The sequence below is a fragment of the Ranitomeya imitator genome, chromosome 2, assembly GCF_032444005.1.
Source record: "Ranitomeya imitator isolate aRanImi1 chromosome 2, aRanImi1.pri, whole genome shotgun sequence".
In the NCBI taxonomy this organism is placed as follows: domain Eukaryota; kingdom Metazoa; phylum Chordata; class Amphibia; order Anura; family Dendrobatidae; genus Ranitomeya; species Ranitomeya imitator.
The window spans coordinates 68,189,492-68,207,571 of NC_091283.1; the positions used below are offsets into that span (position 1 = coordinate 68,189,492).

General features: G+C 40.0%; 1 protein-coding gene across 2 annotated transcripts in view; it reads right to left on the minus strand.

The window, feature by feature from the left end:
* LOC138661924 (sodium- and chloride-dependent neutral and basic amino acid transporter B(0+)-like) overlaps positions 1–18,080 on the minus strand; it is a 59,352-nt gene that overhangs the window by 11,454 nt on the left and 29,818 nt on the right. For both annotated transcript variants that reach the window (XM_069746918.1, XM_069746919.1), the window contains exons 7-12: positions 17,209–17,341; positions 16,882–17,022; positions 12,238–12,466; positions 7,546–7,671; positions 5,457–5,575; positions 3,223–3,322 (exon numbers count right to left, since the gene is read on the minus strand). In XM_069746918.1, the coding sequence (XP_069603019.1) occupies positions 3,223–3,322; positions 5,457–5,575; positions 7,546–7,671; positions 12,238–12,466; positions 16,882–17,022; positions 17,209–17,341 (848 nt within the window). The remainder of the gene's footprint in view (positions 1–3,222; positions 3,323–5,456; positions 5,576–7,545; positions 7,672–12,237; positions 12,467–16,881; positions 17,023–17,208; positions 17,342–18,080) is intronic.

Sequence of the window (18,080 nt, forward strand, 5' to 3'; positions counted from 1 at the left end):
AAATATTAGTAGATAAATAGATATATAGATTAGATAAATGTCTTTGTTCAGCAAATTGTACATATTAATAAAAGTCAAACTCTACGGTGTAAGCAGCTCCACCAGCAGGTGGCGATGTAAAGCCAACACTCCTTTATACCACGTACTAATTTGTGAAAGTATCACTCTGGGATTTTTTTTTTATTATTTCATCACCTGATAGGTATCAGTAACGTGTAATCCCTGTGTGTAGTAAAATGGTTGCCAATCCTGATGTTCCCAGCGCCACTCCAGTTCTCTTCCGCACCACTTGACCTGAGTTGTGACCTTCCGGATCACCCCAATGTTTGCTGAGCGGACCGGAAGTCACTTCTCAATGAAAGTCTAAGAGACTCAGTATAAGGCTGCCATCACACGTTCAGTATGGTATTTGGTCAGTATTTTACCTCAGTATTTGTAAGGCTACTTTCACACTAGCGTCGGAATCTCCCCGTCGCAATGCGTCGGGCAGAGATTCCGACGCTAGCGTTTAATGCACTGCACAACGGAGGCAGCGGATGCATTTCTCCGGCGCATCCGCTGCCCCATTGTGAGGTGCAGGGAGGTGGGGGCGGAGTTCCGGCCGCGCATGCGCGGTCGGAAAAAGCGGTCCGTCAGGAGCAAAAAACGTTACATGTAGCGTTTTTTGCTCCCGACGGTCCTCCAAAGCACGACGCATCAGTCGCACGACGGATGCGACGTGTGGCAATCCGTCGCAATGCGTCGTCAATACAAGTCTATGGGGAAAAACGCATCCTGCAAGCACTTTTGCAGGATGCGTTTTTTCTGCAAAACGATGCATTGTGACGGATTGCAGATAACGCTAGTGTGAAAGTAGCCTAAGCCAAACCAGTAGTGGGTGATAAATGCAGAAGTGGTGCATATGTTTCTATTATACTTTTCCTCTGATTGTTCCACTCCTGGTTTTGGCTTACAAATACTGATGTAAAATACTGACCAAATCCTGCTAGTGTGACGGCAGCCTTAGGCTCTCCTAGACTTAAGACCTAAGGGTACCGTCACACAGTGGCACTTTGATTGCTAGGACGGCACGATCCATGACGTTCCAGCTATATCATTACGATCTCGCTGTGTCTGACACACTACTGCGATCAGGGACCCCGCTGAGAATCGTACGTCGTAGCAGATTGTTTGAAACTTTCTTTCGTCGCTGGATCTCCCACTGACATCGCTGAATTGGCGTGTGTGACGCCGATTCAGCGATGTCTTCACTGGTAACCAGGGTAAATATCGGGTTACTAAGCGCAGGGCCGCGCTTAGTAACCCGATGTTTACCCTGGTTACCAGCGTAAACGTAAAAAAAACAAAGACTACATACTTACCTACCGCTGTCTGTCCTCCGGCGCTCTGCTTCTCTGCACTGGCTGTGAGCGCCGGCCAGCCGGAAAGCACAACGGTGACGTCACCACTCTGCTTTACGGCTGACCGGCACTGACAGTGCAGAGGAAAGCACAGCGCCGGAGGACAGACAGCTGAAGGTAAGTATGTAGTGTTTGTTTTTTTTACGTTTACGCTGGTAACCAGGGTAAACATCGGGTTACTAAGCGCGGCCCTGCGCTTAGTAACCCGATGTTTACCCTGGTTACCAGGGGACCGGGATTGTTGGTCGCTGGAGAGCTGTCTGTGTGACAGCTCTTCAGCGACCAAACAGCGACGCTGCAGCGATCGACATCGTTGTCGTATCGCTGCAGCGTCGTTTTAGTGTGACGGTACCCTAACATAAAGAGAGTAACTGTTAGCAGTGACTTCTGTCCTGTCAGAACTGCGGTCACAAAATGTCAGAGAGGGACTGGAGCAGCGCTGGAAACAGAAGAAGACGGCTACCATTAAGCATTTTACTACATATATTCATATTCGGTAGTGCTAAAAAAACATCGACAGGTACTTTTAGCTTGTACTTGTACTTTTTTTTTTTACTTTTCTTTACCTTTCCATTATTTTACATATTATTTTGTATACCAGGGGTGTCAAACTGCATTCCTCGAGGGCCGCAAACCATGCGTGTTTTCAAGATTTTCTTAGCATTGCACAAGGTGCTGCAATCATTATGTGTGTAGGTGATTAAATTATCACCTGTGCAGTACAAGGAAATCCTGAAAACATGACCTGTTTGCAGCCCTCGAGGAATGCAGTTTGACACCCCTGTTGTATACCTAGCTTTTCATTAATATTTTGAATTTATTTAAATTATTTTAAAACATTTGAAAAAATGCATCAGACTTCTTTCCATTTTTTTAATTAAATTAAAGTCCATGATGTCAACTAATGTCAAAGATTAAAGTAAAAAAATATATATACTTTCTACGAGAATGGGAAAAACAAAGTGCTGTTTATTTGGGCATCCAAAATCATACAGTAGATTCAGATAGAACAAATTGTTTGAATGACAAAATCGTAATTCTGAGTTGCACTCATACCAATCACTGTCGACAGACACAATTGTTTTTTTCGTTTAAATAATAAAAAAATCTGGAAACGCATGGGAATGATTCATTAAAAGGGTTGTCCACTACTAGGACGACCCCTTCTTAATCTAAATGTTCGGCCCCGATAAAATAATAAATTCTATACTCCCCTCCCGTGTCGGCTCCGTTCCAGTGGTGTCGGCACTCGCGGTCCCGTTGCTGTGATGCGGTGGAATGACACATGATGCCTGGCGCCCAATGGTGTCACTGTCTCCGCCTTCTGACAAACTGAACATGAAGAGGAAGTCCAGGCTGCAGATGGTCCCTGGCTTCCTCTTCTTGTTCAGTTTGTCTGAAGGCGGAGAAAGGGACGCCAGCGCTGATTGGATGCTGGCGTCACATGTCACACCTCATTACGGCTCTGGGTAGAGGGAGTGCCAACACTGCAGGAACAGCGCCTTCACGGGAGGGGAGTATTATTTTATCAGGGTCGAATATTCAGTTTAGTAGTGGACAGCCCCTTTAAAGCTGATGCAAACTGAAGCTCACAGCAATGACAACATTACTGCTCTGATTTTCCAAAAGAAAGATAGAATCTAACTGATTGCAATGAGGTCTTCTTCAAAGGTGGACCTTCAAGCTTGTGGACCACAATGTGCAATCTGTAACATGCCTTCCCACCTACCATGTGCCAATGGTATTTCTAGCGTCTGCCTATGTGCTATAAGGGACTTATTCTGGTACATCATATCGCACATTGCCAAATTCAAACCCTTACCATAAACCCAGCATACGGCAATTAACTCGAGTACCGCAGCGCACAGGATGGCCCACCCACCGCAGAAATAATCGATCAGGTTTACCCAATAAATTCCAGCCTATAGGAAACAACAAAATATATATTGCATTCAGTACAAGACCTTTGAATACACCTTTTATTAATTATGTAATTTACAGGACAAAGTCTACTCGTTTTTACGGGCAATGGTGAAGGACCTCCATGGTCAATGGTGTGCCACATACTAGAGGTCCAATGTAAGTTCTAATGCTTGTCACCTAAGGGTATGCTATGTAGAGTAGAGAAGATATTCATCCATGAGGGGCAAAATGCTAAATGTTCCCAATAGCCATCATTTATCATCTAGTCAAGGGTCTGTATTAGTTTAGGAGTCTGATCCTCAGGGCATATTATTTTAGAGAGTCTAGTCTGACGACTGTATTTATGTAGGGGTTCTGGTATGGGTTCTACATCAGTTCATGGGGTTTGGTATTGATTCTCTATTAGTTTAGTGAATCTGGGGTCTGTATTTAGAGGGTCTGGTCTCAGGTCTTTATTAATTTATGATGTCTGGTCTCAAGTTTTGTATTAGCTTGATGGACCTAGGGTCTGTATTTTGTAATGGAGTCTGGTCTGAGATCTGTGTTTATTTAGGTGATCGGGTCTGGGTCTGTTAAGGGGTCTCTTTTTGTTAAGGGAGTATTTGCACTGTAATAGTTAAGGTGTCAGGAGTTTCTAGGGTCTAGTTTGGGTTCTGTATGGGAGACAGTCAGGGTCTGTATATGTTTATGAGGATCTGATCTGTGGATTGTGTTAGTTTAGGAGATCTAGGCTTTGTATCTGTTCAGCAGGTTTAGTCTGGGGTATTTATTCATGGGTCTTTATTTAGTTTGTGGATTGGTCTGAGGTCTGACTTATTGTAGGGATGGCTACAGAAGTGAGATGTCAAAGCTGTGTCAGCAGCAAACTGATCCTGGAGAAGTTGTCATGATGGTATGGCCTGGATAGAGAAGAAAAAACAAGAAAACTTCTACAATCAGTGAATATGTCACCTGTACGCTACTTGCTTTATAGAGGAATAATCCACTTTCCTGACATACCATGTTATTAAATATTCTAACAATACGTATGCAAAAAGCCTCAGTGTACGTCAGGACTAAGTGAAGACTGGGAGACCCTACACCATCTAATATTGACAGCAATGAACGGACAATGTCATTGTGCAGGACACAGTCCTTTGACAAGTAGAATAGTATCAGGTAATCATAAATGCTGGCACAGAAAAGTGATACTGACTGTGGACTGGATGTGGCAGGGCAACAGTAGGGATGGGAATGGCTTAATTTGGGGGAGGGGCAATTTAGGGATTATCTGCTACTGTCATTTAAGAAAGCAGCTGATGTTGCCGTCTCCCAACCTGGTATATGTACAGGAGAATTGCCATTTAGCATTCCTTTAATGAGGCATTTTACTCAGCCCTGGTGTATATAGCATAGTTTAGGTCCACATGTAAAAATAAAGTTGTATTACATTAACTGGTGGCGGGGATAGCACGTTTTAGATGGGGGAACGTCAGACTGAATGTGGCCCTTGAGGATGAAAAGCCTAGCTGTGACTCTGCCGGTATGTAATATGCTACAGTACAGGTTTGTGTATAGAATGTAGAGACAGAGGCAGACCACAAATCCAACAAAATCACTGTTTTAGAAGCAGGAGAATATGACTAAAGGACTAGTAAACCTGCTGCCATGTCATCATCCTCATTCATCAGCTCTGTATAACCCCGCCCCCACCACTGATTGGTAGCTTTCTGCATATGCACAGTGTACACAGAAAGCTACCAATCAGTGGTGTGGGCGGGGTTATACAGAGCTCAGCATTCAGAAAACTGGTTAATCTGCAGGAGAGAAAACAGGGATTTTATCAAAACTACAGCAAACAGCCCAGCAAGTGAAACATTACTGGAATCAGGGTCTCTGCCAATAAGTTATGCTGTTCCCAGATGTGGTTAAAAAAACTAGTGACAGATTCCCTTTAAGTGGTGTTAAAGACACCTGTAGGAAATTTCCTACTTACAAATGTCCCAATCTCTCATCCAAACAAGGTTCGTTCTGACCCAATTGTCAGACTAGTCAGAGAGTGGATCTGTTCAATCAGCATTTAAGGCACCTGATATACATGTACAGTACATTCAATGTATATATACAATCTAAAGGAGATTAACGAAACAATACCTGTGTAACACAGACCAGTCCTATAAGAAACAGAACACAGCAACACCCAATAGTCACAGGGATCCGATGTTTCCTCATGAGGTCGGGAAATGCATCGTGTATGGACGTTGTGATAGTTTCTACAGGAGAAGGTAATAATGATACCGGGCACAGTAGTATAAATTTTAAATTATTAGAAGAAAAAGCAAAATAAATAGAAAAAAAACGTGGACACAAATAAGAAGATCACATGTACAGGTAGGACACACATCCATGGTATTCAATGGTAGTGCGTACATGTCAGGTCTTTCACACCGACCATATACCTGTGTGAAAAACCTACAGACATATAAAATGTGTGCTGCACACGTGAAACACAGATGATACATGGATAACATCCCAGACTCCCCACCAGTCACTGCCAGCTGTTCCCATGCTCAGTTCATTGTGAATGGCTCAATGAACTGCGGTAACCTCAATAAGATCACCGCTAGCACCGTGAGAAAATTCTCACGGTTCTAGTGGTGACATCATGATGGTTGCCCCAGTTCATTGGCCGGCTCACAGTGACTGGCCATGGGAACAGCTAGCAGTGGCCGGCGGTAACCTCTATGATGTTACCGCTTGTCACTGAAGTTGCGCTCCAAGCTCAGCTCAGTATCTCTTGAATGTTAGGGTGAATGGTTGCATCATGCCACATTTCATCAAGATGTAGAGAGAGTTGGATTACGGCGTAGGATAAATGGATTATCTTCTCATTGGACAGGTGAGGAATATGGTTTTTTATCATTTAAATTTTTAAAATAATAAATGGGAAAAAGAGGGCAGGGAGTATTTGTTTCAAATAAAGGATTTTATTTTTGCTGTGTGTTTATTTCAAAACTTACTATGGGGTTAGTAATGATGGGATCTTATAGACGCCTCTCCATTACCAATCCCTGGAGTTGATGTCAGCTGACAATACAAAGATACAATCAACCCCAGCCCTATTACCCCACTTGCCACAGCACCAGGGCAAATGGGAAGAGCGAAGCTTATGGCGAGGACATTACTGGGGCAGCTGAGGGCTAATGCTGGTAGCCTGGGAAGGGGAAAATATCCCTGGCTCCTTCCCAGGCTATTAATATCAACCCACATCTGTCTGTTTAGCCTTTGCTGGTTTGAATTTATAGGAGTACTCTATGTCATTTTTTTCTGAGGTACCCCGTAAACAAACTAACCAGCAAAAGCTAAGCAAACAGCAGTGAATTGTTATTAATTGCCTAGTAACCTTTTGGGATATTGCCCACTTTTCCAGATTATTAGCATCAGCTCCCAGCTGTGGGCTTTCTCTCAGCTGGTTATGAAAATTGCACAGGAGCCCATGCCATTTTTTTCCTTTAATTCTTAATTTTACACACGATGTACAGAGTGTGTGCTGAATATAACTCCCATCATTATTGCCTGGTCACGCTAATAACAGGGAGACCAGGAGATAATGATTATGGCTGCCTTCAGCATCCAGTGCCTGGGAACAGCTAACTGTACTGCTTCTCCCAGGCGCCAGGACATGTCACATGGCATATGCATGGCACACAGATGCCACATGGATGTGACACAGAGCCACTGACCCACAGAGAGAAAACAGATTCTACAGGGATGTCCCATACATACATACAAATAGCAGAAGGACATGGGCCACTGATCTCACTAGTACTGGATTTTCCAGTGCAGGAATCACCAGGACATGTGAAGGAGGCCTTATACAGTGAATGCAATGGTCTCCAAGCTTTTCACTACTGTTCCAATCACATGATGGACACAGCTCTGGTTATAGTGATCAGTGCTCTCATTGGCTCGACCTTCATTCATCACCTACCCAGTAAATAGATAATAAATGTTCTTCGTGTGATACCTCCCTTTAAATAAAGCAGAATTTAAGGCCAAAAACAGAATAATACACATTACATTTTGTAAAGATATAGTACATTTTTAGTAGCTCCCCAAAGTCTTGATGCACTAATCTGATGTTACAACTAATACAGAAACACCACCTGGCTGTTAATCCTAATTCAGGAGTATTTGACAAATTAATTGGCGCCGACCATGTAAAAATGCTTAGTGTTCTCACCTATCATTGCAAATTGAGAGTCCAGACCCAAAGTAAGAAGCATGACGAAGAATAGGAATGACCAAAGTGGTGAAATTGGAAGTTGACTTAAAGCTTCTGGATATGCAATAAATGCCAAACCAAAGCCTAAATCACAATAGAAAGAAATGTATAAAGTGAATGCATATAAGTAAAGAACCACACACTTCATTAAAATTAGTACTGATAAATTTGCATGGAATTTGGAATTGGTGTACCCGGAATTAGAATAAAATACAAAATGGATCTTTAGGATGGTATCAATGTTGTCTTTTCCTTTGAGTGGAATGATTTTGTGCACCACCGCACTAGACTTTTTTGATCCCTGACAATGCATTGATTAAGAACCTGCCGCTTCGATCTTAAACATTTGTGAAAACTTACTAATAGTTTTCTACATTAATAAGTTTTATAGGAATGGTAGGATAAGGGCAAAGCTTGGACATGCTAGGTCCACCAGAACATCATCTGTCTTGTAGATCCCAACTAACGCAACATGCTACCGTAGGACATGTAGAAAGGGGTTGCCACTACTGGAAATCCCCTACTTTAAATTAAAGCAATGTATGTTCGCCTTCCAAAGTGGTGCCGTCTCAGCGAGGTCAGTGCTGCGGTTCTCGGTGGGTGATATGACATTGGCTGATCGACTGCTGCTCATCGATATTCTGTCACAGCGGTCAGCATCTGCCAATAGGCTGCAGCAGACATAAGACAGTGGAATTGGTGGTCCAAATGGTCAGACCTAAAAGATCCTACAATTACGAAGTTGTACACGTCTAGTCGACAGGTGACCGCATGTAATACAAAATCTTTTGGACAGAACAAATCATATATCAAGTGGTCTTAGGCCTATGTAACCGAACCACCAAAAGCAATAGCCATGCCAGTGACCACATGTATGCCAATCACATACTTGCGGTCACGCACCACCTGCTCCCAGCGCTGGTAATGGAACATCCTGACAGCGCTCAGTACCCTAAATGGCATAACTATTAATATCCTGCATTGTAGGCTCTGGGAACACTCGATGACTTTCTCTGTGGGATCTGTAATTATTGTGTTACATGTAGCACAACAAACAGAAAGTGTTTATGTCCTAAACATTTTTTTTTGTAAATTAAAAAATACAATGCTTGATTGAGAGAGCTGTGGTCACGCTTGTGATCAGTAAACAGCAGCAGGATTGGAGCCGGTCACATTACAGTGACAGAATGTTCTGGAAGCCTTTCCTACACTCACATTTTGACTTTCCCTTACACTCAGGACAATGACATTAATGCATTGGAATTCTCGGCACATCTCATATCTGATCTGTTCACTGATTTGTTAAACTTTATCTTGTATAATTTACAAAAGTTCAAGGATGTTTCAATCGGGGGGAAATTCTCTTACAAAAATGCAGGAAATAAAGTCTATTTTTCAGGAATTGGTTTTCCTTCTACACTAGAAATTCATTTCTTTGTAACTCTTGTTCGTTTTATGAAAAGGCAAAAGGCTCATTCAGTCTGCAGAAAATAGTCTAAATTGGCCAATTCTGGACATTTGAAATCTTAAATGGTATGGACACCTTCAGGGGCAATGTTTTTTTTTTACTTAAGTGCATGGATTTTGATGTAAAATATATATTTATTTGCAAGTTTGCTTTGTTAAAAATTTTGCACCATTGGCTTTGTTTCTTTGCACATTGCTGTCTTCACAAAAAGTTAAAGCACCACTCCGGTGATTATTTTACCGCTAGAGTGGTGCTACTAATCTAAGTTCCTGCACCTAGTATCATGCGTCCCAACCACCATCTTCTTCTGACCTCGACGCTTCTCTAGTCCGTCTCCAGCAGTTTGTGACCTCTGGGTTCGCTCCAGTATTTGCTGGGAGAGCCGGAAGTCACTACTCAATGAACGAGACCATCATAGTCTTACACTGAGAGCTTGTGACCGTTATCTCTAACTTCCGGTCAGTCAGAAGTGGTGGTCACAAGATGGTCGCTTGGGACCGGAGCGGTGCTTGGAAAAACTGGAGATGGTGGCTGGTAAGTATAAGACTAAGGTACGAAACTTACATTAGTTTCACCACTTCACTGCTGAAATTAAAATAATTGTTGGAGTGATGCTTTAACTAAGAATCAGCAATTCAGTTTGTAACTTATTTTATCCGTCTTTTGCTGAACTTTTCTTTGTTGACTAATGACCATATGAATGTTCAGCTCATCATTGATGTGGTCTGTATTCATAAATCCGCCAAAAGGAGCTTAGAAAAAGGCAGACAAAAAAGTCACAAATTCCCAGCCAGGAAGAGCTCTCTTACCGCTACCTGATTAATCTCATTCTGCAGACAAAAATGTGCAGGAAAACAATCAGACATAAAATTCAAATGTTGCAAACTTTTTCATGAAACCTGATTACAAATATTATTTTTAGCCTCAAGTGTATGCAATTAGGTAAAAAAAAAGCTCCAAAGGTGCCCATATCCTGCATGTATATATACAGCTTTTATCACCACAGAACAGGTTCTGTTATTGTTGTCATGATATAGACCAAAATTACAAGCATGTAAAACCAACTACTGAATTGTAATCAATAGATCATAAAAGCTGCCAGCGTACATTAAAGGGTATTCCCATCTCCGTGATCCTATCATAATATGTAGTAGATGTAATAATACAGCAATAATATTAGCAAATGCTACCAATTAGAAATGTAATATAGTTTTTCTGATTTGCTGTTTTTTTCCCTCATGTTCAGGCATTGCAGGACCTTAGGTATCCACAATTACGACCATTAGCAACTAGCTAACTGTCACTATATCAGTGGTCGTAACCATGGATACCTAAGGTCCTGCAATGCCTGCACATGAGAGGAATAAGACATAGGAAATCAGAAAAACTATCCTACATATCTAATTGGAGGTATTTGCTAATATTACACCTACTACATATTGGGATGGGATCTTGGAGATGGGAATACCCTTTTAAATTAATCTGAAAGCTAAAATGTATCTTATTAGCCAAACCCTGTTGTGAATATTTCTTAGTCAATACCAAAGTAATAACTGGTCTAAAAATAACAGACGGTGACCTTTGGATGGAGCTTTAAGATTTGTAGAATATAAACCCAACCTCATGACAAATAGAAATAATTTTATAATGTAATACCAAAGTAAAAAAACAATTATTTCAGCATGAGGTCTCATTCAGAAGTCCAGTTTTTGCGTATGAGTGTGAGCCGTGATTTTCATGGATAGCACTTGTGCCTGTGGTAGTCCACTTTTTCCTTCAGACTGCAAAAAATATTGCAAACATGTCTAACTTTGATCCGAGGGTCAGATCAGAATCAGCAATGCAAGTCAATGAGTTTGTGGAAAAATCAGACAGCTTTCAGATGACATCCGAGTGTAGACTGTCAGAAAGGAGAAGGTGAAGAAATAAAAAAAATAAAAAAAATCGAATGACACTTGCACCAAACTCTGATTAAAGTCTTTCTCATATGTGAAAAAAAAATTGGACATCTGAATGAGGCCTTACGGCTAGAGAGTGATATAATTGGGGTCATAGTCTTCTACAGTGAGGATCTAAAAGATTGCAATATTTGAGTGAACTAAAATTATTTTCAGTTTCCATTTACATGGAGTTTAATAGGTAAAGTTTCTCCCTGTGCTCAGCGCCAAGTTGATATAGGATGATGTACTGGGTTAACTTTGCACTGATGAGGGGCAAAAACCTCGAAACACGTGTCTGCAAATGGAGGTTCTGTTTCACTGTATATCCTGGGTCATGAAGTAAAAAGGTCAATTTTGACTTTTAGGATTGCTACTTACAATACTTGACAATAGAGACTTTGTTTTATTCCTCGGTAAAGAGGCTATTTGCACATTTATATGGATTACTTGATTTTTAGAATATTACATTAAAGTATTTGAGTGCTCTATCATGCTACCATGCAGCTTTGCCTGTGTAGCATGAAAGAAACACAAGAGCACTGAATCCCAGATGCAGTAATCTAGCTCGCTTCAAAAAGGTGTGACCTGGCTCAAAAATTAAGAGTCTTCAAGTGGTGAAGGCTCCTTGTCTAGGTAACTGGCCGCTCTGAGGCCACTAGGAGTCTGGTAACCCATGTAATAAGGTGCACACTATAGAATAAAAAAAATCTTCTGTTCTTGAGAACAAATGTGATTTTTAATAAAATATAAATTGCACAGATTCTTGTTTTTGAAAAATAAGAGTCAACCCAATCAATATTGAGTCTTTGCATAAACTTGATGCAATTTTCAATAAAAGCTTACACAATTATGAAATGCTTGTAATTATACTTCAGTGACCCTAGAACTGTCTGACTAAAAGATCTAAAAAGTCTGAAAAAGCAACCTTTGTGAAAACCAAAATATGTGTCACTCTTAAAACTTTTGGTCCCATCGGTACACAAAACAGTAAAATTATAAAGTGAAAATTACAGCAATTACTGCAATTACCTAAAGGTTACTGAGCCTAAAAGTTGGATGGAAGATGGATTGGAAGATGTTATAACAGAAAAACATTTTCAACACATTTTTTGACATTTTATGGTTTGAGAAGAGATGAGTCACCAACAATAGGATCTACAGAATGATACCGTAGATGAGCTTAGCACGTAATGTGTATAATTATAATATTACGGAAACGTATTTGTCCCAAATGTCACGTACCTGAATCTACTACTTCCGAGACAGATTTCTCAGACACATGTGCCATGTGACCCAAAATGGAAAATATGGCAAAACCGGCAAACACACTGGTGGCACAGTTGGTCACACAAACTATGATTGCATCTGAGTAACAATTATTATTAAATTTGTTGTAGGAGGATAGAGCAATAAGTCCACCCCAGGCTGTGGAAAGGGAAAAAAATATCTGGGTAGCAGCGTCTTTCCAAACCTAAAATCGATAAAGTATTCATCCATTAGAAACACCAATGATAAGACAAAGTTTCATAGTTTTAAGGATGAAAGAGGACAAAGGCCCTTTAAATTCAACCTACAGCCTAGCATATGGATCTAGAAATAAATTACTTATAACAGAGCACAATATCTTGGTTTAAAAGCTGTTAATTAACACCTATGAATCATCCTAAGAGCAGCTACAAAGGAATTTAAAGGGATTGCCCCATACATAATATTTAACACCTATCCACAAGCTAGTAGGCCCAAAGTCCGCAGTATAATTGGAGCAGTAGTGAGCATGTACGACCATCACTCCATTACAACGTGTTAGTGCGACCTCATCTGAACTTCAGTTCTGGGCATCAACTACAGCTAGAAAAGGTACACATAAACCACAAAACTGATAAGTGCCATGGAAGATCTTGGTCATCAGGAATAATTAAAATAATTTACGGTATTTTTTAGTCTTGAGATGAGACGTCTGAGAGGTCACATGATTTAGTGGAACAACTACATAAAAAGCCCATACAAAAAGTATGATCAAAAGCTGTTTTATGCAAAACCCTCTCAAAAGGCACAAGAAGGTCTGGTGAAAGATAGGTTAAATCTCCAGAGGAGACAAGAGTTCTTTATCATTCAATCTATTAATCTGTGGAATAGTCAACCTCATAAGCTGATCACAAGAAAAACTGTCGATGGTTTCAAAAAGTACTCGGATAGTTTCATAGAAGAAAATTACAAATATTTATGTACATAGGTAAAGTTCTTTTCTGAATGCCTCTCCCATGGGGTCAACAATTGGGATCAGGTGGGAATGATTAGCTGTTTTGGGGCAGACCGGATCATGCATTGTGTTTGTGCATGTGCCTCTTCCCTTTGACCTTTCCCATCCCTCGGTTGAACTTGATAGACATTTGTCTTTTGTCAACCGTATTAATTATGTAATTATGTAATATTACAAAACCATTGCTGCTTTTTTCAGTAACATAAACTACTCTCTCTTAAAATAGAGCCGGGGTTTAAGATGTTGGATGTACGGACATTACGGCATTCATTGTGCAACACAGTCCATTCACGGGTGTGGTTTTGCATAACAGGATATGCCAGATCTTAGCATAATTTTGACGTAAAGTAGACCTCAATAGTATACAAAGACTTATTGGATTAGTTTCTCATTCTGTAATTTTTAATGCTTGCAATTATTTTGTATTATTATTCAAGAGAAAAGAATTTGGAGTCATACAAGAGTGAATTTTTATCACGCCTAGGCTATGTTCTATATTACATGGATAGCTGCCAAATTAATAATTGGTGCAATCTACATACTATGAGACAAAAGCATGTGTCAGGTCTTAGTATGACCTCAATATTCAGGGGTGCTGATTAAATAAATGTGACTGGCATAGGTACGTGTCGCAGGTCTGTACAAGTTTTCTTCAGCCAATTTGTTTTTCTAGTAGGGGTGACATATCTGTTTAATCTTTCATGAAAATTACTTCGTCGGTTTAAAAAACTGTCAGGAAAGTTTTCTTTGTAATACTGGGAAAGTTGAGGATCATAAAATGCGAACAAATGAGGATCATACAATAGTATGCACTTTTAATTGTTGATAAATGGAAAGATGGATCTGAAATCGCTCTGCCAGTCGCCCACCAGATGATGAGTCGGAGATTGGTGGGAGATTGGCAGATAATGGTTTGTCCTGATGATGAAGTGTTCGAAACGCGTTGGAAATTAAAAACCACTAACCCTTCACTGTCCTTTCATTGTCTGGTGGGAGACTGGCAGTGCAATTTCAGATCCATCTTTCAATTGGATGTAGATTTGATGAGACCAAAAATGTACCGGATTTATTACTACATGCAGCATGTGCCAATTTACAATGTATAATTAGTCAATTAAGAGTAAGGGCTCATTCAGACATTCAAATTTTCTGCACACGAGAAAATCCTAAATGATTATTCTGATCACACATTAATCAGAGTTTGACTAGAAATGCCGTGAGTTTTATCCGATTTTCTCGTACATGGAGAAATTTAACCCCTTAACTCCAGAGGTATTTTGGCTTTTGCGTTTTCGTTTTTTTTCTCCTCCCCTTCTTCCCAGAGCCATGACTTTTAAAATTTTTGGTCAGTATGGCCATTTGAGGGCTTGTTATTTGCAGGATGAGTTGTACTTTTGAACGACACCATTGATTTTAAAATATCATGTACTGGAAAACAGAAAAAAAATTCCAAGTGCGGTGAAATTGCAAAAAAAGTGCAATCCCACAGTTGTTTTTTTTTTTTTTTACCATGTTCACTAAATGCTAAAACTGACCTGCCATGATGATTCTCCAGGTCATTACAAGTTCATAGACACCAAACATGTATAGGTTCTTTTTTATTTAAGTGGTTAAAAAAAAATCCAAAATTTGTTTAAAAAAAATTTGCGCCACATTCTAACACCCATAGCGTCTCCATTTTTCATCACCTTGGGTTGGTTGAGGGCTTATTTTTTGTGCGCCAAGCTGACATTTTTATTGATACAATTTTGGTGTAGACAAGATCTTTGGATATATTTGATTTTTTTCATTGTTTTATTTTGAATCGGGCGAAGGGGGGTGATTTGAACTTTTACGTTTTTTTACTTTTTTTAATATTTGTAAAAACATTTTTTTTAATTTTGGCATGCTTCAATAGTCTCCTTGGGAGACTAGAAGCTGCCATAATACAATTGGCTCTGCTACTTACAGGCGATGATCAGATTGCCTGTATGTAGCAGAATTTCTCACTTGCTATGAGCGCCGACAACCGGGTGGCACTCATAGCAATCTGGCTATGACAACCATAGAGGTCTGCTGCCGACCTCTGATTGTCATGTTGACCCATCGGTGACCCGCGGTCACTTGATGGGGTCACTGATGAGCGGGATTTCTGCCGTGCTTGCCAGAAAGAGATTGACAGCGGTATTTAACTAGTTAACAACCACGGTGGATCTTGATTCCACCCATGACTGTTAGAGGCACAAGTCAGCTGTTCAAAACAGATGACATGTGCTGAAAAAGATGTCGGTTCAGCAATGGAGCCCACCTCAAAGGGAGGGAGTCCAACATCAGTGTACTATTACGCCCGATGTCAGAAAGAGGTTAAAAAAACAATTTATCGACCTTCTCCATTCTGACAGTTTATAAATCGGACTGCACTTGAATGTTATCCCACTGACCTGCATTTCTGATTTTGATCCGACCCTTGGATCAAAATTGGACATGTCTTTGATATTTTCTGCCGTCCACTTGGTCAAACGAAAAAATTTGAACATGAATTGCTCCATAGACTAACATAGGTACAAGCACTATCTGTGAAAAACATGAATAACACTCGCATGCAAAAATCGGACTTCTGAATGAGCTCTAAGTAAGAGAAAGTGTTTTAACTTCTAGTAACCTGTGCTAAATGCATTACACTGCCTTCTCCGTTGACTCTCCCATACGCAGGAGTGCTCATTTGGCCAAGCGCTCATATGTTCTCTCTGAGAATGTCACCGATTGACATGTCTCTGGTAGAACAATGAGCTTGGCTGTTCAAAATCGGACATGTGCGGTTGACGTCTCCCTTGGCTCTCAGTCATTTGGCACCCCGGTACACATTAGACGTTGGCCGAACCTGTCTATATTGGCAGGTTTGGCTGACGTTAGTCAAATGTATATGGAGTCTTAAATTTGGCCAGACTAACTGTTAGATGGGAGTAGTAAATATTATTACTTTACACTTCAAGCACAAAATGCCACGATACGTATACAGTCTCAGTTACAAAACATTTCTGTATGAAGCAATATGTACAGCCATTAGGGTAGAACATGGCACTCAAGAAAGAAGGTTTTGGTGCTTGAGTAGGGTCCAAATCTCTTATAATTTAACACAAAGAACTTGGCACTCAGTTACCACTTTTGAATAAGAAAATGTTATTGTTACACAATCTGAGGATCTAACGTGTGACATTTCTGACATCCCATGTAACCTTCATGAAATATTGGATGGACTGGTGGTATGTTGATTTTAGCATATATAGGATGGCAGGTATACAGCGCCATTACTCCTGAGGGGTACACCTAAAATCCCACGTGCGTTATGACCAATAAACTACCAATTCATCTGCAATCTGTTGTTTGATGAAGGTCATGTGAGATGACCACAACGTCACGTGTTATATTCTTGGATTTTGTAACAATAACCTCATCTAATTTGCAAATGATAATTGAGTGGTAATTATTTTTTTCTTTTAATCTGAGATGTTCAATACTAGGATATGGCATACATAGAAGTCTATGACTAGCTGCGGCACAGTAACACAAAATTGTAGGCATCCTAAAATGAGTAAATCTTAGCTTGTTGGTATTGAAGAAATCAAACAATTAAGTTTTACACTTGCCTCCGCATCCATTAACTTTGTAATATTTGACTCTGTTCCAATGTAATAATTAATTCCATTATATGCTCCTTCTAGAGTCGCTCCTCGAACTAACAAGATGATTAGGACTACATAAGGGAAAGTCGCCGTAAAGTACACCACCTGGAATTATATACATTAAGATCCAATCAGAGATGACGGAAACACAAACCTACTATTTATACCAAAAACAATATGGATCAAATGGATTCTAAGACAATCAAGTGGATTTATCCTGAAGAAGAACATCAACATTTGGTATGAAATGTATAAACCAAAAAAGGGGCACGGCATCATTTCTGTTGTTACCTTCCCAGATGACTTGATTCCTTTAAATAAAGATGCTCCAACAATTATCCAAGCTAAAAGCAGACACAAAGCCAAGTACCAAACCACTTCCCCGGTCTCATCCATGGAACTGGACTGACGGAGGGTTACTTTCCTACAAAGAAAAAAAGTGTAACAGAAAATAGGGTTTGAACATATGCACCAGTCCATAGCCTTCCCTAGTACATTAATTACTTGTGACACTGGAGGCGTGCAGTGGATTTGCATTTTTTATATTTTATTTATTATTTTACATATTTTTTATGCAGAAACTGAACAAGTAGGACATAAGGTACTAACAGCCCGTATGTTTTTGTTCTAAAAAGAAAAGAATCTCTTTCAGTGGATTTAAAATATATATCTGTCATTCTCTTTAACCCCTTCATGACCTTGGGATTTTTCGTTTTTCGGTGTTCATTTTTCACTCCCCTCCTTCCCAGAGCCATAACTTTTTTATTTTTCCGTTAATTTGGCCATGTGAGGGCTTATTTTTTGCGCGATGAGTTGTACTTTTGAACAACATCATTGGTTTTAGCATGTCTTGTACTAGAAAACGGGAAAAAATGTCCAAGTGCGGTGAAATTGCAAAAAAAGTGCAATCCCACACTTGTTTTTTGTTTGGCTTTTTTGCTAGGTTCACTAAATGCTAAAAATGACCTGCCATTATGATTCTCCAGGTCAGTAGGAGTTCATAGACACCTAACATGACTAGGTTATTTTTTACCTAAGTAGGGGAAAAAAATTCCAAACTTTGCTAAAAAAACTCGTAGCGTCTCCATTTTTCGTGATCTGGGGTCGTTTGAGGGCTTATTTTTTGCGTGCTGAGATGATGTTTTTAATGATAGCATTTTGGT